Source organism: Momordica charantia (assembly GCF_013281855.1).
Source record: "Momordica charantia cultivar OHB3-1 chromosome 3 unlocalized genomic scaffold, Mcharantia_2.0 BLBB01000003.1, whole genome shotgun sequence".
Taxonomy (NCBI): Eukaryota; Viridiplantae; Streptophyta; class Magnoliopsida; order Cucurbitales; family Cucurbitaceae; genus Momordica; species Momordica charantia.
The window spans coordinates 14337353-14359956 of record NW_028275161.1 but is presented as its reverse complement, the minus strand read 5'-3'; the positions used below and the strand labels follow the sequence as shown (position 1 = coordinate 14359956).

General features: G+C 33.7%; 2 protein-coding genes across 2 annotated transcripts; one reads left to right on the top strand and one right to left on the bottom strand.

Annotated features, from left to right (window-relative positions):
* The first annotated feature begins 900 nt into the window (after positions 1-900).
* RPL9 (ribosomal protein L9) lies at positions 901-5662 on the top strand. The gene is made up of 6 exons (XM_022297181.2): positions 901-1116; positions 1211-1338; positions 3440-3485; positions 4382-4479; positions 4585-4632; positions 5451-5662. The coding sequence occupies exons 1-6, from the start codon at positions 961-963 to the stop codon at positions 5569-5571; spliced, it is 597 nt and encodes a 198-aa protein (XP_022152873.1). The 5' UTR covers positions 901-960; the 3' UTR covers positions 5572-5662.
* A 12333-nt stretch (positions 5663-17995) lies between these two features.
* Positions 17996-20392, bottom strand: LOC111020450 (putative glucuronoxylan glucuronosyltransferase F8H). The gene is made up of 3 exons (XM_022297136.2): positions 19513-20392; positions 19047-19288; positions 17996-18944 (listed from the first exon to the last, which is right to left on the bottom strand). The coding sequence occupies exons 1-3, from the start codon at positions 20071-20073 to the stop codon at positions 18464-18466; spliced, it is 1284 nt and encodes a 427-aa protein (XP_022152828.1). The 5' UTR covers positions 20074-20392; the 3' UTR covers positions 17996-18463.
* Between the last annotated feature and the right edge of the window lie 2212 nt (positions 20393-22604).

The window sequence follows — 22604 nt, the reverse complement described above, 5'->3', positions numbered from 1 at the left end:
TAAATAGAGGATTGGTAACTTCTCTTTCAAAGATTAGATGTTCAAATCTCTTGAATTTCATTCATCGTGTGCCCTTTTATTTGACCTTCTATTCATATAAAAGAATAATATTTACTAACTCTTGGTTTATCAGCATGAATTTCATGTTGACTAGGAAAGTATGCACAGAGGGGAGAGAGAATAAAATTGTTTTTATTTGATTTAAAAACTAATATATGGCTCTAAATTTTTTAGAAACTTATTTGAAGGGAAGTATTGTTCAATTACATGTTTAGTAAAGGAGAGACAAAAGTTGGGCAGATCACTATGTTTTAGATATAATTACGTTTGGGGTGAAATCTTCATGGCCCGAGGAAACTTTTACATATCTTTGTTACTTTTTGGGAGTTTATGAATATATTGATAAGATTATATTGAAGTGAATATTTTTATAAAAATTCATAAAAATTATTTAAATTAATAAATAAATAATTTACCATTTTTAAACGAAAATTTTGTTATTAATTATAGGTATATTAATGATATTTTCTAACTTAGTTGATTTTTTACGATATAATAAAAATAAAGATTCACCTATGTTCATCATATTAAAATATTGATGTGTGGATGAAAATTTAAGACTATTATATTTAATTTCTAAAAATATTTGTTGAATTGATTAAGATATCTTTTTCTATTAAAGCGAACATATGTCAGTAGTAATTAACATACATCTTTCATGATTTGTGAGTTGGATCATCTATCAAAGGACAGACCTCTTTCCAATAAAAAAAAAACGAGTGAATTCGAATGTTGGCCCGGAGTGGTAAATTTGAAGTTAAACGCAAAACGGACGAAAAATAGTACTCAGTAATCAGTATTCCTGTGGATATCATTACGTGTGGTAAAGATAAGATTGCAGAAGCAACAGCGCTATAAAGAAGAAAAAACTGCGAATTGTGGGAGGCGTTTTTGTGTAAAATGGCGTCTCTAACAACCGCTCTGTCATGGAGTTCTTCCGTGGTGGATATGGGTCTTCCGAATATTGGTGGGAACTTCGAAGAAACTGCCAAGTTCTCTTATGGAAGGTCTGCCATGGTGGTTGTGGCCCAGAAGAAAGCTACCAAGTCCCGCAAGGTGATTCTCGAAAATGGGTTTTCAAATTCCTTTCTAAATTCTTTCTTTCTCTGGAAATTAATTGGCAAATTGGTTGCAATTGTAATTGGGGCAGATAATTCTGAAGGAGGATGTGGCGGACCTGGGAAAGAAAGGGCAACTTATTGATGTGAAGGCAGGGTACTACAGAAACTATCTGTTCCCTTTGGGCAAGGCCCAGATTGTTACTCCAGTTCTGCTCAAGTAATGTGTTACACAACCCGCTTACTTTATTGATACCTTATGTTTTTGTCCATAATGTCTGTCTCAAAATTGTGCAATTTCAAATGGTCTTGTTGATTCCTAACATGGGATTTTGGAAGCTTTTATAATTTCAACATCTTAGCTGCCAAAGTATCAATTACATGTTTATAATCAGGAAGGAACTGTAAATGTAAATACATATAGTTGTTTGTTAGTTGCTGAGTGGTCATTGATTAGTTTCTGTTAGCTAATTTTTTTTAGCTGGTTAATGGAGTGAGTAATGAATAAATACTCTGCTGTATCTAGTCAATTTAACGAGAATGGCAATGTATTCTGGTAAAAGACTGGAAGTTTCATGGTACCAGGCTCTGGCTGATGGGTTTCCTCTCTCTGCTTCCCTCCACCACCCCTGTGATTTCATCCTCAAATAATGCACCTTTCTTTCTCGTGTCTAATATCTGCAATATGATCCCTAAATTTCACATTTTATTAGTCTTTCTGAGAGTATGAGACTAACAAAGTACAATGCCAAATATATATGAACTTGAACCATTCTTACCCAATGTAGACATCCTCCATCTCAACTAACTGATAGGGCTGCAACATCTAATTAGTCCTTTGTGCACGGATCTCAAACAATTCCAATTTGGCTCTCTCAACTTTTAATACAACATGCATCTAACTTATTATTTTGAATAAAATGGAGAGGATGAGGTTTCGAATGGGAATGGATAGGCCTCAACCAATGCCACTCTAGTATTGGGAATGTGCACACTTTTCATACCTTCTCTCTTTAAATGTGCTTTGGAAGTCCAAGCATTGCTTCCAATCTTTTGTCTATCCATCAATTTTTCATTGATAATAATTGTTGCCTGATCTTTTACTCAGTTACTTCTGTATCCAATACAAGCTTTTGGGAAGAATCATATGTCAAGCACAAAGTATCAATGGTCCTTACCTGTTCACCTCGCTGAATAGTTTCATTATGGTTAGCTTAGTAACAGAATAAATCTTTAGTTGCTCAACTTGGAGGTATCTATCTAGTATTCTGTGGCTTGGTAGGTGTCTGTTTCTTCTGGTCTTATAACTTCACAATCTTGATGGAGTTGTTGATGATGATTGGTCTACAACTTGTTAATATGGTTCCATCCCCAATTCACCATCTCCAACAAAGCAGACAACAGTATCCCGATGCTTTACAGAAACTGAGTACCATATTTTAGTCTCAATGTAGGCCGAGTTGTCTTGGATTTGGCTGCTTCTCATGAACTTGTATGCATATCACTCATCCTCTCCTGTTATTTGGCGTGACAATATTTCATCTGTTCAGCTTGCTTGAAATCTAGTATTTCATGGTTGAGCAAAATATGTGAAATTTAACTTTCGCTTATTCACAAAAGGATTGTGTGAAAAACATGGTTTTGAGTTCCATTTTCACTACATATCAGAGAGGTGTTATGCTTATGGAGCCCCTTAGAACCAATTGTCTTATTTTAGGTCTAAGAACTCGTGCCTTGTTAGGCTATTCAATTTGAGAGAGGCTGCAAATAAATTTAAATATTAGTTAGTTGCTGAGTGGTTATCGTTATTCATTGGTTGATTCTAACTTGGTTGAGCTGGTTATTGAAATCTGATGTGTGTCGACACTCTGCTGTATATACCCAATTTAATTAGAATGGGAATAACACTTTCAAAAAAGTATGAAAATTTCAAACATAATAGCTCGATGGATTATATCAAGAAATATGAATAGGTTAACATTAAACAGTGATAGGATTGCTATTAGGATAAGTTGGGGATATTATTAGAGTATTGAGGGTATATTAGTAATTAGGTTAGGGGGTTTGGTATATAAATATGGCGAGGGAGTAAGTATGAAGGTAAGCACTTGGTTAGTATGGTTTAGGCTTAAGTAAAAATACTCCAGAGGGGTGAGGGTCGAAGTAACTTTTGAAGTTATTGTAGTTCTTATATCTTTTATATTTCAATATATTTCTAGTTCGGGTTCTATCAAACTATAACCTGAAGTTAGTTATCGATAAAAAATGTTGTTTAATGCAGATTCATTAATTCTCTTGGTATGGATCTATAATTATCTCAGGGAAATGCGGATGGAGGAGGAAAGAATTGAGGCTGAGAAGAAACGGGTAACTTGTCCTTTCCACTTGTTTCTTGAATGGAGGTTCATATTTTCTCTCATTGATAAAATTTTTTTTAATCAGTCACAAGTATTATAGGGCCAGAAATGATCTTAGGGTATCTTAAGTCGCTGTTTCACTCAAATGATTCTTGTTATAAGCATTAACGACTAAGGATTAGCTTTTACTCTTTGGCACTATTTAGGCTTCTCATAGTGAGTTTTGGATGCATTTTTATCTTTTTTTTTTTAGTGAGACACTTCTTTTATAACCATTTTAGAACCGTTTTTGGAAGAAGCACTATTAAATGTTTTTTTCTTTTTCAAGTATTTTAAAATTACTTTTACAGTTTACTGGGCTAAAAGTATTTTTCACTCTTTTCAAAGTCGTCTCAAACTCATCCGCAGACGAAGACTGTGGTCACGTGGATGAAATTGTCAGAGTACTAGTAGGAATATATGAGGTTATTATTAGGATATTAGTCAGAGCGTTATGGTAATTAGTTAGGGGTGAGTTGGCTATAAATATCGGAAGTTAACTAGAAGAGAGGGAGTATTTTCTAGGAGAAACATTTGGAGAGAGATAGCCCTCTCGAAAGGCTATTGATCTTTGATATTGTAATATAGTTATTTTCTTACTTTCTTGGAATCGGGATCCATTCTGTACCCTATGCTACAAGGAACAGTTTCGAGATGCATCCTTTATCTATATCTGAAGACAAGAAAATCTTAGGCTACTTATTTTCATTTCATAGATAACTTATTATTGTCACTACTGAATTTCCAAGTGGCCATCTGCAGAGTAATTAAGTAAAATATGAGAACAAATATATATATGTTTTCATCTTGACAATCACTACCTTTTCTATGGAAGTTATTTAAATGTTAATATAATAAACTTATCAGGTAAAAGAGGAGGCACAGCAACTTGCTATGATATTTGAAACTGTTGGAGCTTTCAAGGTGAAGCGGAAAGGTGGAAAAGGAAAACAGATTTTTGGAACGTGAGTTGGATTTTAGTACTTATGAAGCAGTTTTTCGTATTTTTTTTTTCCCATTATGTCCACTCAAATGCACTTTCTTTTTTCTTTTTTATAATTTTTTGGCAGTGTTACAGCACAGGATCTTGTCGATATTATCAAGGCACAACTTCAGAGGTACTTTATTTATTTAGTTAGTTTGTGTACTCACTGTGTACAGATGGAGTTTATTGGTACATAATTAGCATAATGAGCCCTATAACTATAATATCCTACTCTTCAGACCAGAATGATTCTTCAATAATCCTCAATTCGTAGACTCTAATTATGCTGTTATTCCGCCATGTTTAATAGATTCCTGAACTTTACAAAAGGTATAATAACTAAAGTCCTTAAACTTTCGATTTTGTGTCTATCAGGTCTCTTCTAATAGATTTCTAATTTATTAAACATTTTCTAAAATTTAGAGACTTGAATTTCATATCTAATAGAACTCCGACCTTTCAATTTTGTGTATGATAGTTCTTTAATTTTTTTTTTATAAAAAAATGTTTAATAGGCCGTAGTCTATTAGATATAAAATTAACCGTTGAGATACTTCTTAAAGTTTAGGGACCTGTTGAACACAACATTGAAAGTAATTTAGAGACTTGTTAGACAACTTTACACATCTCCGAAAATTCAAGGAGTAAAGTTTTAATTTAACCATAAATGTTTTACCATTTTACCTTCTGTTTTAACGAGTAGAGAGTATTTCCATTGATGCTTGGCCCCCAAGGAGAGTCCAGTAGACAAAGGCTTGAGGTCTCTTGGTCATACTGGCAAACTTAATACCAAAAACCCCTAATGTCTTCCAGGTCTGGGCCTTGGGACGGGCATGATGTCCCTATATGTAGAAGAGCAAAACTCCGACTCCCAATTATCAAAAAAGAAAAACTGATGCTTGCATTTTATTTTACCCTAGTGATGATTGAAGTACTCACGTTTATGTACAGGGATGTAGACAAGAGGATTGTTTTTCTTCCAGAGATTAGGGAAACAGGAGAATATATTGCAGAGCTGAAGCTTCACCCTGAAGTTTCTGCCAGAGTGAGAGTAAATGTTTATGCAAACTGAAATTGTTTCCAGATTTTACAAGTTCATGTAGCAGCCACACCATTTTTCCAAAGGTAGTTTCTTTATAACATTTTTACTCAGTTTTTCTCAATCATATTCTCTCAAACTGCCCATTTTTTGTGGTATTTTTCCGTCGTAAACCCGCATTCCAAACATAAACATGGTTGCTTAATTTTGAGTTACACAAGCCTATTTCGTGAGGTCGGTATTTTGAATCTCAAGAGAAAGTGATGGAGAAATCAAAATGGTACCATTTTTTGTTCAAGAGATGCTGATGAATGCTCTTAAAGAACTACAGTGGAAAAGAAAATTGCTCAAATGGGCTGAATTAGAGTTCAAAATATGCTAAAGGCATTACTCATCCCTCTAGGGTCGGAGATTCAAATTCTCATGTCTCTACAAAAGAAGAATAAACAATGTTCGTTTTTAAGTTTACTAATTACAGGGGTGGAGTTGAACTATCAATCTTTGAGAGTATAATAGGTGTCTAGTTAGTTTCGTTTTATTTTATCAATGAGATATCCAATTAACTTAGCATATAATTGATATTTTATATACTAAATGGGTTTTCTTGTCAATAAAGAATAATATTTGGTTAACTTTATGGGTTCGAACCTTAGAAATTAGTAATTTTTATAAGTTTGTTGGTCTTAAATGTTGTAACGTCAAGTAGTTACCCTATGACATTAGTCAAGGTGTCGGCCTGGACACTCAGATATCAGCCTGGACACTCAGATATCAAAAAAATAAAAAGTAAAAAAATATATTTGGTTAACTCCATCACACTAATAAACATTTTGACTAACTTTATTGGTAAATTGGAAATTCATATTAGTTAATAAATTACTATGAGATTTGATGATTGATTAAAAAGTCATGTCTTTTTACGGTACAACATGTGAGGTGTGGGATCGAACTTACAATCTCGTAGTTGAAGATATGTGTCAATTACCATTGAATTATACTTGCTTTAACAAAAAGTCATGTCTTTGAAATTAGGAATTAGCATGTGACTTTAACAGCATAACTTGCTAATTTAAGCATAATTCAACTAGTTAAACGTTATATTCTCGATCAAAAGGTCAGAAATTTGAATGTCCACTCTCACATGCTAAACATAAAACTCTTTTAAAATTAAGAGTCTCGTGTGATTATTTCATGATATATTTGTTGCTTATTTGTAAATCATGGTGCTCAATCTTATGTAATTACATTGGATATGATAGTTCTACTCAAATAGCTTCATGTGAAGGATTCAAATAAGATCGTTGGTAACATTTTACATTCGCGAATAACACTCAGCATGACTAAAATTTAGAATTGAAATATATACACATACTAATTTATATATTTTGATATTAAGGTGCGTAAGTTATAAGTTTGTCCTTTTTAACTTTTAGATTTGTGTCTAATACTTTTACTAAACTTAAAAAAGTGCCAAATAAATTTCCAAACTTTTAATTTTGTGTCTACCGAGCTACTTATTCTCTGATATCATGATAAAGACATGGTTAAACCTTCATGATAGAGGATTCCTAGTTAAGAAATATGGAAAAGATTAGATAAATTTGATTTAATTAAAAGATAGAGTATTATCATAATTAAAGGGTACACTCTTATTGAGATTTTATTTCTATCTCTTTGATATCACCAGATTCTCTCTCCCTCTTATGCTCTCCAAGCTTCTCTCTAAAATCTCTCTCCACTCCCAAACAATCATAGACACAGCTTCTTTTTCTTCCTTTCCTTCATGCAAACAAAAATCAGAAGCTGATTTTTCAAAAGTTTTAGCCGAGCATAATTCAGCCGAAACTCATCTAGCCAAGGTTGAAGATCGTTTAAAAAGTTGGTTTATCCCAAAGATAGATCCAAATCAGGTATATAAAATAAATACTTTCAATTTTTCCCAACAAGATGTCATCGTCATCACAAAGGAGAACGTAGCTATGAAGGATGAATTCACTGAGATCACTCTTCTCCCTAAAGAAACCCTCTTCAAAGTAAAAAATAAATTTAAATACCTTCATATTTCATGTGTTCAAGTTGCTTTGAAACCCCTCTTCAGAGAAGGCCTAGATGTCCCAGTTTATCTCGCCCTTAGAGATAAGAGGCATCTCAGATTTACTCTTCTCTGCTAGGGATCGTTGAATCTAACTTGGTGCAAGCCCAGTCTACTTCAATTGCAAACTCGGTCTTACCGTCTCACTTCAAGATAAAAGCATTATGGACGTCCTATGTCTAGATGTTCATTCTAAAGGACTAGAAATAAAAGATGGATCCCTCCCGTATACTGTTTCATGCCGCAACTATTACAAATTGATGCATATAAATCTTTCTCCAAAAGCACTTGGCGTATCTCCAAAAGGTTACACCATGCTGATGGAAGTCATTGTTGAAAAATCTTTGATGACCATTCCAAAGACACTTCGCTGGGATGAAATTTCCAGAAACCCTATCTGGAGACTGCAAGGAGTAACATCCCCCGCTAAAAGAACTAGAACAGAGGCGTCAATCATCGAATTCCAGATGGAAACGTTGAAATACAATTTAATTCTGAGGCAAGATATCCCAAGATTAGAGAAGTCATGAGTAGCCGCCCAAGCATATCTTCAGACACAAGGTCGGTAAACTCTATCAACAAATCTTTTAAAAGATCTGAATCAATGCGAGCTCCGGTAGACTTTATCCATCCTATCCCTGAAGTTCATTATGAAGAAGCATCGCTCTCTCCTACCCAATCTGACATGGAAAGGAGAACTGAATCAACATTCAACCTAATAAACGTTATTTCAAAAATTGAAAGACGTTATGAAGAATTGTACGACAAATACATCGATATGTGGATTACCGCACCAAAAGAGACAAGGAAACCTGTCATGAGTATATGAGATTTCACCTCAAAATTACAACAAAAAGAGCTTGCTAGAAATGAAGCTCTCGTAGAGACGTTTAAAGCCCAATGAGTCATTAGAAACGGCACTGTTTGGGTCACTGCAAGGGGTAAAGAAATAGCTTCCACCTTCCCTCCCGAAGAAGAAGCTACCTTTTCTCACTCAGTCATACCGACCATAAAAATGGTGTCTTTGTCCTATAAGACGATAGATGAAGACAAAGTTCAGAAAGTTGGTGTTCGTGAAATCAAAAACATCCAACATCAACTCAATTACTCAAACAAGATTCTTTTTGAAGTTTCTAAAGCGGTTGAAAGAATTGAGAACCCGGTTCTTCCTATCATCTCTAAGAACCCAGAGATCCCACAGGTGGACCCCTGCCAGCCTATTTCTCAACCTAACAGTTTCAAGATTGGAACTCTCAAGGAAGACCCCTCCGATCTCTTACTCGAGATCAACAAAAGACTTTCTTCTTTGTCCATCAATAGAGGAGACTCTTCTAAGAAGATTAATGTTGCCAAGAGTATAAACGTAGTTGCTACAATACCTACAACAACTCAAGCCTCATCTTCAACAATTCTACCAGTAACTATGCATACGAAAATGAAAAATCATTATCCTCAATAATCTCCTCCTGATTTAGGATGGGATGATATCCGCCATGATCAACGAGCCTATGACGGAACATCAATAGTTACCTAGAATATCAACGGATATTCTAAAGCTCAAATGCTGAATACTTTTCAAGAAATGATGATGGCCGCTAGTTCTACAAACTGTCCATATCCTACTCTCAAGTCTCTCTGGAAACCTAAGAAGTTGGTGGCATAACCAACTCATAGAAGAGGATAGACAAAAAATCTTGACGGCAACTAAGACTATTGTCAAACAAGTAGGACAAAACGCCATGCAAATTGAAGAACCGGACATGGTAAATCAATTAGTTTATGCAATGACGAAGAATTTTGTTGGTAGCACTAAAATCCATACCGACCTCAGTACCGAAGCACTATTAGGACTCCGATGTCGGAAGATGAGCAACTACAAATGGTATAAAGACACATTCCTAACATGTCTTTATACTATTACGTCATGCGGAGAAGATATCTAGAAATAAAAATTTGTTGAAGGACTTCCGCATTACATTGCTCAAAGATTCTATCAAGTGGCAGCAGCAAACTCTACAACCAATCAGATCAATTGGTCAGAGTTAACCATTGGGGATATTACTGCCACAGTTCAAGGGATATGTGTTAATCTCTGCCTAGAGAATAAGCATACTACTAAAGTTATCCTTAGAGGAGCTACTTTGAGAGAAGAAGGTTTCTTCACTCGAGTCTTATTCATTTATGAGGTTGATACCATCATCATCGGTTGAAGACTCGGAATGAGAAGAATATTCTTCTTCACTTATAATGGCATAGAGAAGAGACTGACGTGTATCTTCATCTATGGTTAGAGAATTGATCTTGTCCTTCAAAGGGCATTTGCTAGAATAATGTCCTTTGCGATTGCATTTGTAGCAAGTAACAGAGGTTTTGTGAGAATGATTCTTCGAATAATTCCTCTTACCCTTGCTCCTGTTGTGCCGAGGAAATTCAGGATCCTTTGACTTACTTTTGCTAAAGAGTTGTTTGTTGGAAGATTTCTTTCTTTTCTTTCTCTCATCTTTAGGTCTGTAGTCAAGACCGTATTGTTTGCAGAAAGTTCCCAATTCCTTACGGTAGTCGGGGTCTTTGATAACTTTAGTAATATGCTTATTCTCTAGGCAGAGATTAACGCATATCCCTTGAACTGTAGCAGTAATATCCCCAATGGTTAACTCTGACCAATTGATCTGATTGGTTGTAGAGTTTGCTGCTGCCACTTGATAGAATCTTTGAGCAATGTAATGCGGAAGTCCTTCAAAAAATAGATACGGTATTTGTAGTTGCTCATCTTCCGACATCGGAGTCCTAATAGAGCTTCGGTACCGAGGTCGGTATGGATTTTAGTGCTACCAACAAAATTCTTCGTCATTGCATAAACTAATTGATTTATCATGTCCGGTTCTTCAATTTGCATGGCGTTTTGTCTTGCTTGTTTGACAATAGTCTTAGTTGCCGTCAAGATTTTTTGTCTATCCTCTTTTATGAGTTGGTTATGCCACCAACTTCTTAGGTTTCCAAAGAGACTTGAGAGTAGGATATGGACAGTTTGTAGAACCGTTTTTTTTTGTGCTGAAAGCTGTAACGGCCATCATCATTTCTTGAAAAGTATTAAGCATTTGAGCTTTAGAATATCCGTCGATATTCCAGGTAACTATTGATGTTCTGTCATAGGCTCGTTGATTATGGCGGATATCATCCCATCCTAAATCAAGAGGAGATTATTGAGGATAATGATTTTTCATTTCCGTATGCATAGTTACTGGTAGAATTGTTGAAGATGAGGCTTGAGTTGTTGTAGGTATTCTAGCAACTACATTTATACTCTTGGCAACATTAATCTTCTTAGAAGAGTCTCCTTTATTGATGGACAAAGAAGAAATTCTTTTGTTGATCTCGAGTAAGAGATCAGAGGGGTCTTCCTTGAGAGTTCAAATCTTGAAACTGTTAGGTTGAGAAATAGGCTGGCAGGGGTCCACCTGTGGGATCTCTGGGTTTTTAGAGATGATAGGCAACAACTGGCGCCTTTCATTGGTTATACGGTTGCTAGCACTGATAATAAATTCCAGCTGCAAGAAGAACCAGGTTCTCAATTCTTTCAACAGCTTTAGAAACTTCAAAAAGAATCTTGTTTGAGTAATTGAGTTGATGCTGGATGTTTTTGATTTCACGAACACCAACTTTCTGAACTTTGTCTTCATCTATCGTCTTATAGGGCGAAGACACCATTTTTATGGTCGGTATGATTGGGTGAGAAAATGTAGCTTCTTCTTCAGGAGGGAAGATGGAAGCTATTTCTTTACCCCTTGTAGTGACCCAAACAGTGCCGTTTCTAATGACTGCCACTTGTCCTTCGGCTTTAAACGTCTCTACGAGAGCTTCGTTTCTAGCAAGCTCTTTTTGTTGTAATTTTGAGGTGAAATCTCCTATACTCATGACAAGTTTCCTTGTCTCTTTTGGTGCGGCAATCCACATATCGATGTATTTGCCGTACAATTCTTCATATTGTCTTTCAATTTTTGAAATAACGTTTATTAGGTTGAAAGTTGATTCAGTTCTCCTTCCCATGTCGGATTGGGTAGGAGAGAGCTATCCTTCTTCATAATGAACGTTAGGGATAGGATGGATAAAGTCTACCGAAGCTCGCATTGATTCAGATATTTTAAAAGATCTGTTGATAGAGTTTACCGACCTTGTGTCTAAAGATATGCTTGGATGGCTACTCATGACTTATCTAATCGTGGGGTATCTCGCATTGATTCTAGTTCTTTTAGCGGGGGTTGTTACTCCTTGTAGTCTCCAGATAGAGTTTCTGGAAATTTCATCCCAGCGAAGTGTCTTCAGAATGGTCATCAAAGATTTTTCGATATTGACTTCTATGAGCACGGTGTAACCTTTTGGAGATATTGCCAAGTGCTTATGGAGAAAGATTTGCATGCATCAATTTGTAATAGATACGGTATGAAACAACAAACGGGAGAGATCCATCTTTTAATTCTAGTCCTTCAGAATGAACATCGAGACATAGGACGTCCATGATGTTTTTATCTTGAAGTGAGACGGTAAGACCGGTTTTAGAGACCTATTAGATTTAAAATTTTCGAATCTATTAAACACAACTCTGAAAGCTTATGGATCAAACTCATGATTTAGCACAATTTTTTAATAGAATTATTATTAAAATTTTTATATAAGTTTAGAAGAATAGGAATGAACCCACAAAGATGAATAATTTTCATACTTATAGAAGTTTTGGAAATAAATTTAAATTATTTTTTAAAAAATAGGACCTGCCATGTAAATATATAAGATATAGAAATCTAAATTATTTACTTTAAATAGAAAAGAAAAAAAGGATTTTTTTATATAATTAAAAATTATATATAAAAAAAGAGATTTTAAAGACTTTTGTCCGTTTCTTTCAACCTTTCAAAATTTAAATTAAAAATTACATTTAGGACCATCGAGTATCGAAAATTTGATATTTTATAAAGAAAAAAAATTATGGTTGAATATTCTACCAACCCTTTTTTTTCATTTTTAAAAAAATTGATATATTTGTATTAGAAAATATCCAATTTTCCTATAATTCTATTTTTTTTTCATTTTAAAAAAGTTTGACATATTTAGCTAGAGAGAATTCACAATTTTTAAGGAGTATCATTCACATTTGAATCAAGAATTTAAAAAAAAATATATATATATATATATATATATATATATAATTTAAAAAAAGAATCAAGATTTATATAAAAAGCCGCATTTTAGAAATTTGATATTTTATGGTAACTGTTTATATATTATAAAGTTTAGGGCTAACATGAGTATAATTTAGGGTTAATGCATCTACTTCTCTAGAAGTAGTAGTTTCAATCTCTCATCCTCATATCTACTGTATTAAAAAAGTTCAATTATATTTTTTAAATTTAAATTGTGATTATAAGAAGTTTCTACGTACGGTTAACGTGTGATAAACCATGATGTGAGGCACACGCTTATTAGATCAAAGTTTGTTGATTTTGCATGACGTGTCACGTGTAGTAAAACAAGGTAGACAAAATATATGTCGACATTTCCATTAAAATTTCTCTGTCTACGAGGTCCAAGTCTTCATCGACATGAGGAGTGAATTAACATTTTTATTGTATCGTAAAAAAAATCGACAAGATAACACTAATATGAACATAATATTAATATTAATAATTTTGAACTTATTGTACTAAAAAAAATAATTTTGAACTTATTTGAAAATAGTGAAATATTTATTTCTTAATTTAAATATTTGTTCTAGATTTTTTATTTTTATAACTTTTTAAAAAATATCCATCGACATAAATGTATATATTGACATTTGTATTAATTAAGATATCAATATTTCCATCGATATCGAGATTTAAAACACATTGCCATTAAATGAAATGAAATAAACTTGCATGGATTACGACAAGCATGCAAGTTACCTATGAAAGAAACAGCAACTAGTTCACTTTATTTTATCTAATACGTCCACTTTGCTTCTACCAAATTGTCTCTATTCAAACAATATTTTCCTAATTAGTTAGGTCATTATTTAGTTAATACCACCATTTAGCAGCAATAACTTTTCAGATTTACAATTTAAAATTTTGGCCTGTAGTTAAAATTTTTTAAAATTTTAGTTAAATTACAAGTTTTATCTCTTAACTAACTCTCATATCTTATTTGTGTATAATAAGTCGGTAAATTTTAAGATGTGTCTCACAAATACTTGAATATTTAAAATTATTCAACAAGTCTTTAAACGGTCAATTTTGTGTCTAATAGGTCCATGATCTATTTGAAATTTTTTAAAATTCCCGAACATATTAGAAACAAATTTCAAAATTTAGGGTTCTATTAAACACAAAATTCAATTTTATGTTTAATATTGTTGAGAATATAACCAAAGTCTCACATTAGTTAAATAAGAGGAAGATCGTGGGTATATAAGTGAGGGACACCATCCACATTAATGTAGGCTTTTGGGTGATACTGCAAGCAAAACCGTGAGGATTATACCCCAAAGCGGATAATATCATACATTAACGAACTAAACTGGTAAAATAACCTAAAATTTATGCACTAAATAAACATGTAGATCAAAATTCAATAACTAAATTGACGAAGGATTCGAACAAAGGACATCTCATCATTTAACCGATAGTTTGGCTCCACATACATATACCTGTTGGAGAGATCCAATAGTTCGGCTTTAGACGTATAGAGCGTATCGAACAACCAGTCTTTGCCAAACTATATACTTCGGCCCGTAAACAGTAATTGCTCAATTGCATCTCCTACCCCATGGCGTAATTCTCGTCTGAAATCTCAAAAGGTAACCACTAAATAGACACGATCTTCGTACGTGATCTCAGGAGTCACCTCTTTCAAACAAATATCAAAACACTCAGAACTGTGGAACGCAAATTTTAATTTTCAGATTATTTTCTCTCCATAAAATCATCTCATTATTGATAAGACCTTTGAAGTGCTCTCGGAGACTTCGATGCTTGCTCAAATTTTTTGCGAAAACATAATTAAATCTATAATTGAAAGGAAAATAATTTAAGAAAAATAATGTCCCAAGTCCGAACATGACCGACTTGTCGGGTAGCAGTGGCCCATCGGCATGGATGGACATCTGCCAGGTAGGAAACAAATTCCTATAATTATATTTATAAGATTACAATCTCCATACATTATATTATATTGGAGATAATAATTTGAGTTTTGATAAAGAAAGTAGTGGTGATGGTTTGCTTATTCTTTTGCACGAAGGAAAATAAATAAGTTTTCTTACATTTATTTAAATTAAAAATTTGATGTATGAAATCTAAAAAATTTCAATTTAGTCTTGCTTTTTTTTTTAAATTTCGCCTCATCAAACTTTACAAGTCATCCTTATCGTCATTATATTAACACTTTTCAACGTGACATGCATATTTGACTAACTATCTTAATTGATTGTATTATAATTTAGACAGTATAAGAAAATAAAAAGTAATAGATAGGTCTTACAAATGAGCAAAAGATATAATTTATAAACAATATGTAAGATCCAACCAAACTATAAGAATCAAATTGAAACTTGTAAAATCAACGACCAAAATAAAACTATTTCCAAACTGTGACCAAATTTTAATTCAACCTTAATTTTTTTAGATTATATGATTTTTCAAGTTTCATTATTATGTTCTACCTTTTGAGAAAGGAAATTTTAATGGTATTGATAGGATTATGATTTCGCGAATATGAAAATTTTTTAAAAAATTTCGCACTAGACATTTTACGTAATTTCTTTTTTACCCACATCATTATTAATAGATATCTTTATTAATAGACATCTAAAATTTTTAGATCTATCTTCACAAATAGATTTCTATCATTTAGTAAATACGTCGTCGATTACTGATACACTAATAATGTAAATTAGTAATAGAATCCTATGCTAATGAAATATGTCACATCTACAAATAATTTATGATCTTTTATATATATATATATATATATATATATATTTATTTATTTTTTTTGTTAGTTCTAAGAGCATTAAATAAAGCTTTAACATAAGCGTATAGCTCAACAGTTAAACATTTTGTATTATTTTTAGTACAATATGTGAGGATGAGATGAGAGATCTAACTCACAACCTCTTAATTTGAGATATATATCGGTTATCGTTGAACTATGCTCGCTTTGACATTAGATATCTTGTTTCTTCCCTACTCGTCCCGAAGTTCAATAATCCAATCTTATCTTGGTTGTACTAACAAAATCAAATTAATAAATGAAAGAAATGAATGGGAGTGGAAGCTGGAAAGTAGCCGTTGCACTGGAAACAAACTTTTGGAGAGACATGGAAAACTAATTTAAGGAAAATAACGTGAAGGTGGAAAGTGGAAAGATGACCGATTTGTCGGGTAGCCGTCAGCCCATGGGAATAGACGTAGGACATGGCCTGTAGGGTACCCTGAGCCTATTTAAATTATTCCCTCACAGACTGTCCTCTTTGGCTCTTCCTTATGTCCTTCCCTTTTCTTTTTTTCCTTTTTTTTTTTTGGCCACTTTTTGCTTTTATCCCTCTTTCATTTAAAATAATAATTCCTACTTTTTAAAATATCATTTGTTGGGTTCATTCAAATAACCATAAAAATATTAATATATATTTTGAACAGTAACATACAAATTAAATCAACATTTTCAAAGTATTGTGGAAAAACTGACAAAATATTAAAAAAAAAACAAGTGAACATAATATTTAATTATTTCAAGAGGGTATAATGTTAATTTGTTGATTTAAATATAATAAATGATTTTTTTTATTTTTATAAGTTTTTTAGTAACATTGATCGATATTGATATTTTATCAATATTTATAGCGTTTCCATAAAATTGAGACTTTGACATTTTTATTACATTGCAAGTGATATTAGAAATAGATTCCTCAGCTTCACTTTTGTTTTCAAAAGACAAACACGTTTTATTAGAAAAGAGAAAAACACTTGAACATACTTGATTTTGTGTATCGATCCTTTGTTATGTTTTTGACTTGGTTCTTTCGCTTTGTATTTTGTTGGTGATTGATGACTTATTGTGTTAATTTCATGAAATTGAAAATTTAACTTGTTGCGAAATAGATCAAGGTCAACTTGGTCAAGGTAAGCTTAGAGAACTTGGATGTTGTTTGCAGAGGAAGGATCTACACAAGGAAACAAACACTCCGACGCTCAAGTTGATTTAAGTTTACCTTGCAATAGAGACTGAGCTAGAATGTGATACATGGGGAGTAAAGTGTTCTATTTATAGGTTAATGTATCCACTAAAAGTAGATATGTCAAGACGAAGGTCGATTTGTCGGGCACGCATGATCTGGGTAGGAAGACCTTCAACCTATTTAGGAGTCTTCCTGTCCACTATTTGGTTAAGTATGGAAGGTTGTTTCTTCAATAGGTGAGGGAAGACGTTAACCATCGTACGTCCATTCTCTATCCTCCATGTATTGGTCAACTCCTCCAACAAACGTAAACATTATCTAACCTTTTCAAATTTGTCGGTAGAAAATTAACATTTTTTCTAAGAAAAAAATTAATCAAAAATTAAAATTAAACAATAGACTAGATTGATCAAATTTAAGTTGAGTTATTCGGTTTTGATCAATGAATATTCGACCAATTCATTTGGTTGGTTTATTTGATTCAACCAATTTTGATTGCCTAGTTATGATGTTGGTTTCTCAATTTTGTCAACTTTTCTAGAAAATGAAATATTAAACTACTTGAAGTCTTGACAGTTTTATTAATGAATACACACAAATTTGCATTTATGAATATATATTCAAACCAACCCTTTTTTTTTCTCGACTTCACCTTATAATTTTTTGAAGTAAAATTAATAGGTAAATTCAAGAGCCAAATGATCCCTTTCTTCTTCACCTTTCAACCAGCCACAGTTCTTGTTACTCAACAGAAAATAATGTAAATTTTGTTTATAGAACAATCAAAAGAAACACCGAGGCCAATCTTTTGGCTACTTGAAAGTGTAACAACAATTTGGATTAATTAATTCTTAGATTATTGATTCTATTTCAAAGGAAATTGATGCAAGGCTTGAACTATTATGAAGTACATGACATATTAGAGAAACGGAAAGTTCGTGCTCTGATACCATATTACATGATAGGAAAGGAAGATAATTTAAAAAAAAAATTATTCATCTCAAATGAATAAATCTCTTCTCATATATAAATACTTAGTTAACTAATTAATAACTAAAAAAATAATAATAATAACTAACACAAACAATTACATCTAACCATAGTTAAGCAATCCAATATCACTAATAAAATTATTCACCAATTAACAACCAAAGTGGAGGAGAAACTCTTTGAAATTCAACTCAAACGTAAATTAACACCTTCTTTAATTATAAAATGGAAAAATAAATTAAAAAAAATTGTCCTGAATTCCTATTATATATTCCCTTCTCTCTCTCTCTCTCTTTTTATAAAAAAACTCTTAATAGTTTAATTACAAAAAATATCTCTCCCACTTGCAACATTAAATAAAAAAATAAAAAAATAAAAAGAAAAAGGACCATTTTTTTCTTAGGACTTTATACAAACATTTACATTGATCAAAATTGTGATTTTTCCGTAGGGGTTGGAAGTCACTATCTCCTTTTAATTTTTAACTAACTATTTCTGTAACCTAACTGAGTCAACCAGATTTTACGAGTTGCCACGTGTCACCCGCCGCCCAATCAAAATCCTCCACCCCTCCCCCGTGCAACAAAAACATTTTTCTAAAATCCAGCTGGCATATTCTTTCCGTCTCTATCCTACGTGTCGTCCTCTTGTTGGCTTAAAACCCCCGAACACCTGAACGACCTGTCCAACTTCTTCTCCAGGGCTGTAAGAATCTGCCACGTGGCGTCGTGCAGTTGGATAGGGTTGTTGAACAGTAGGGCCCGCCGATTTTTGGGGTTCCAGAGGTTGTTTTGGATGGCGGAGAGATTGGTCGCCGCCACGCGTTCGAGAATTCTCCCCAATTTCCCGACGTCTCTCTCCACCACCGTCAACGATATACCCGGCCAGTCCACGGCGTCGGGAAACGGCAACCGGATGCCGTCGGCTATGATGACCGGCACGCAACCGAGTGCGACCGACTCAACCAACCTAGGACTCCACGGGGCCCACCCTAGAGGGCACAAACAGAAAACCGACCGCGCTATCTCTGACCGGTAACCGGCGAACCTCCGCCTCTTGAGGTAAAACCGCCGGTCGCGGCCGAATTTCTTCAAAATCGCCGTCCGAACCCGCCTGAAAAACAATTCAAAGCCGCCACCCAAAAAAAAAATAATAAAATAAAACCCAGATAATAAAAGTAAAGACTTCGTTAATTAATTAATTAATTATTCTTACTTGCCGTAGAATCGGCCGCTGACGTTCTTGGGGTTGACCTCCATTTTTCCCCGGAAAAACGCGAAGATGTCTCTCCGGCTGCCGTCAACGGCGGCGGCTTCCACGAATTCCGGCGAAACATACGGTGGTATGACAACGTTCTCAACATCCTGACATGTGTGATTATATTTGACTCCAAACGTCTGTAAAATAATCGAGTTCTTCAAGAATTGCGGTATTCCATTCGCCATAGCCACGTCCTCCTAACAAAAATTTGGTAAAAACAAGAAAAGAAAATCTTACTTTCTAACATTTTTTTTTCATAACATAACAAAATCTTGCAAAATTCATCTTAAAATTTTAATTTTTTAATCCAAATAAGATGAAAAACCACCTTTCAACTAAAGAATCGAAAAGCAAATGATGGAATAAATTTAATTCATATAGAGATATTTCAACCAGCATCTTCTCTTATTCTTGGTTTTACCATGGCATGGAAGCAAGCACCGTAGTCATGGGAGGCGACGAAGACGTGGTCGGAGCCACCGCTGCGATTCCAAAACGGGTACTGGCCGGAGATGACGTGGACGGCGGAGGCCAGGAGAGAGCGTGCGTGTGCAATAACCGGAAACCCATTAACGGAGCTGAAATTGCACGAGACATAAACGGGAAGGAAGAAGAAATTGGCCTCAAAGGGGTCTAAAGTTCTGACGTGGCTGGTCAAAAGGGCCCTATGAATGGCCACCTCGGAAGCGAACAACTGACGGCCGCAGCGGCCGTCGGAAAGCCAATCGGCGTTGAACTCCGGCGGCAAATCGTACACGAAGAGTTTGAAATCGACGGCGGATTTTTCAGCGAGAGCTTTGGAGGAGGGGAGGGCGTTGAGATTAGAGACACCCAAATTGGGATTATGGGTCACGAGAAAGGAGGCCAAGAAATAGAAGGAGAGAGAAATCCAGAGAAGGAATTTGAAATATCTGAAGAAAAAGCTCTTCCCTTTTCTATGATTCAAGAACCCTTTTGTTGTTCTTGAAATCTCCACCATCATATGATCAACAATCAAATATTGTTCATAAGATGGAGAAGAGGGTGTTGGTGGATAAGATAAAGTTTGGATTTTTTTTTTTTTTATTTTTTTTTTTTGGGGTTTTGTGATGCGTAGAGGCGAAGGAAGAGAGTTATTTTTGAAGTGGGTTTGGTTTAGTAGTTCGTTTTCTTGGATCCAAAGATCAAGCGATACCCAAAAGAAGAAATTTTTTTTATTGAATTTTGATGGGTTTTTGTGATTTATTATTGGGATTGGTTGGCTTTTTGGGAGAGGGATGACCAATAAAATATGGAACTGATCAAAAAATGCCAAAGAAAGAGAGATGATTGAGAGAGAGACGTGATGGAGGAAGAAATGACTCGGGAGAGGCTATCTTGTTTGTTTTGGATTTGACTTACGTGGAAAGACCAAACTGCCCTTCAGATGTGATTTTAATCCAGCCTAGGTTCGGATATATATATATTTTTTAATTTTAGGTTTAAAAACTATTTTTGTTTTCAGAAAACTTTTAGTTAATTTTAGCACATGTACTTATAAAATATTTATTTTTATTCGATATTTTTATTTTTACTTTTATTTTTATTTCATATTTCTTTTGTTCTTAATTGTTGCATGAGGTTTATTCGCTAGATTTCTTAAGATCTAATTATAAATTTATGTTAAAAATTTTTATTGTATATAAAATTTATGTTCAAATGTTACAAACAATGATGAAATTGTTCAGTTTTTAAAATTATAAGTATCGAAACGGAAATTTTGAAACTAAAATGAATCAAAGTTGAAAGTATAAGAATCAAAATGAATATTTTAGATCAAAATGAAGTATAGTATATGGACTAAAATAATATTTAAACATTTATTTTTGAGAAAGATCAAAGATTAGCATAAACGAGAATGGAATGGAAATTGTTTGACAAATATGTAGAAGAAAAAATGGATTAGGATTTAACATCAAGACACCCATATATATTTATATATTTTCTTTATTTTTTTTATTATTATTACATTCATCCAATTATAGAGTTATCAATTATTGAAAATTATCAAGTAGTATTGTTTGGTAAAATTTTGGAATGAAGAAGTGCTATATTATTAGATTTTTTTTTTTTTTCATTTCTTCAATATTGGTTCTATTTGTTAATTTTTATAATTGATCTTTATTGTTTGTGTGATAATATACACATTTATTTCTTATTTAAGTTAGGCAACTTATTTACTTGATTTATATGCAAAGGGCATGGAGAGGAAACGAAAATGATGGGGGCATAGGGTATACCTAAAAGTAGGTGAGTGAATGAATTAGTGTAGCATTGCTATAAGTATATATTAAGGTGTTAATACGACGAGATGGCTAAATATTAGATTAATCAAACCACCAAAAACAGATCAAAGCTTCTTAATTATTGTTAGTTGACTTTACCTTTTTGCCAAAAACACATGCCTTTGCCACGTTCTTCTCCTTAATAAATTAAGATTGAAATTGAGGGTTTTTTTTTTGGAATGAAATTGATGGTACTATGTGAGTTTTTTTTTTCGTTAGAATATTTTCCCCTCTTTTGATTATTATTTTCGTCGCACATGGCAAGTCAAAATTGAACAAAATGATGAAATTGATGGAATTTAGCAATTTCCTTTCAAGTATAAAACTAAAAATAGTTGGTTGATTCGGATATGGGTGAATTTACCATGCCCGATTCAACTAAAAGAAGGCTCGAAGTGAAACACACCGACTTCAAGAAATCGAGGTGATTGAGCCAAATCGACAACCAAGGCTCCAAGGTCGAGGTGGCTAAGTTTTCTCCACAGCTAAGAGACTTTGATGTTCTAAAACACCATTATAAATATAGTCATGGATGCATTACCAAAATCTAGTCCAATCATCAGTCCTCTATGAATCTAAGAGAGTCAGTAAGATATCGTTAAAAATCAAATCATAGACAGTTCAAATAGCTTCAGACCTAAGGAAACGACTTTTACAAATAGGAGACATCTCATGTATGAGGTACATCACACAACTCTATTTGTTGCTACAGTCAATTGAACTTATCGTCTGACTTGAGCATCATAATGTATTGAGCTTGGCACCACACAAATGTGGTAGAATTCGTTGTGTATGTAGATGTTCATTCAGAGCTTATCGTATTTCAACTTGAATCGGCCAGATTCTGCACATCAACATTGACATTGTTTATGTGGGGAGAGACATAAGTAGCTAGTGCTTAAACCCAATTTGCACACAAACCGACCGTTTTAAGGAAAAGGAAAGGTAGGAGGATATAAACGTTCCTCCAAGAAATCTCACTTGACGTGACAAACAGGACCTACTAAAAACGAGACGACAGTGACTCAAATACTTTTGAAATGCAGTAGGACAAGCAAGTTCACAGTCCTAGAGGAGCAACTTCAGGTCATGAACCATAACCTCATTTAAGTTGCTAGAAAGCCCGTCCAAGGTACAACCTTAATTAGTAACCTAGTGGAGGACAAGTTCTAGTCAAGCCTTGTGACGGTACTTGAACTATTCTAGATTA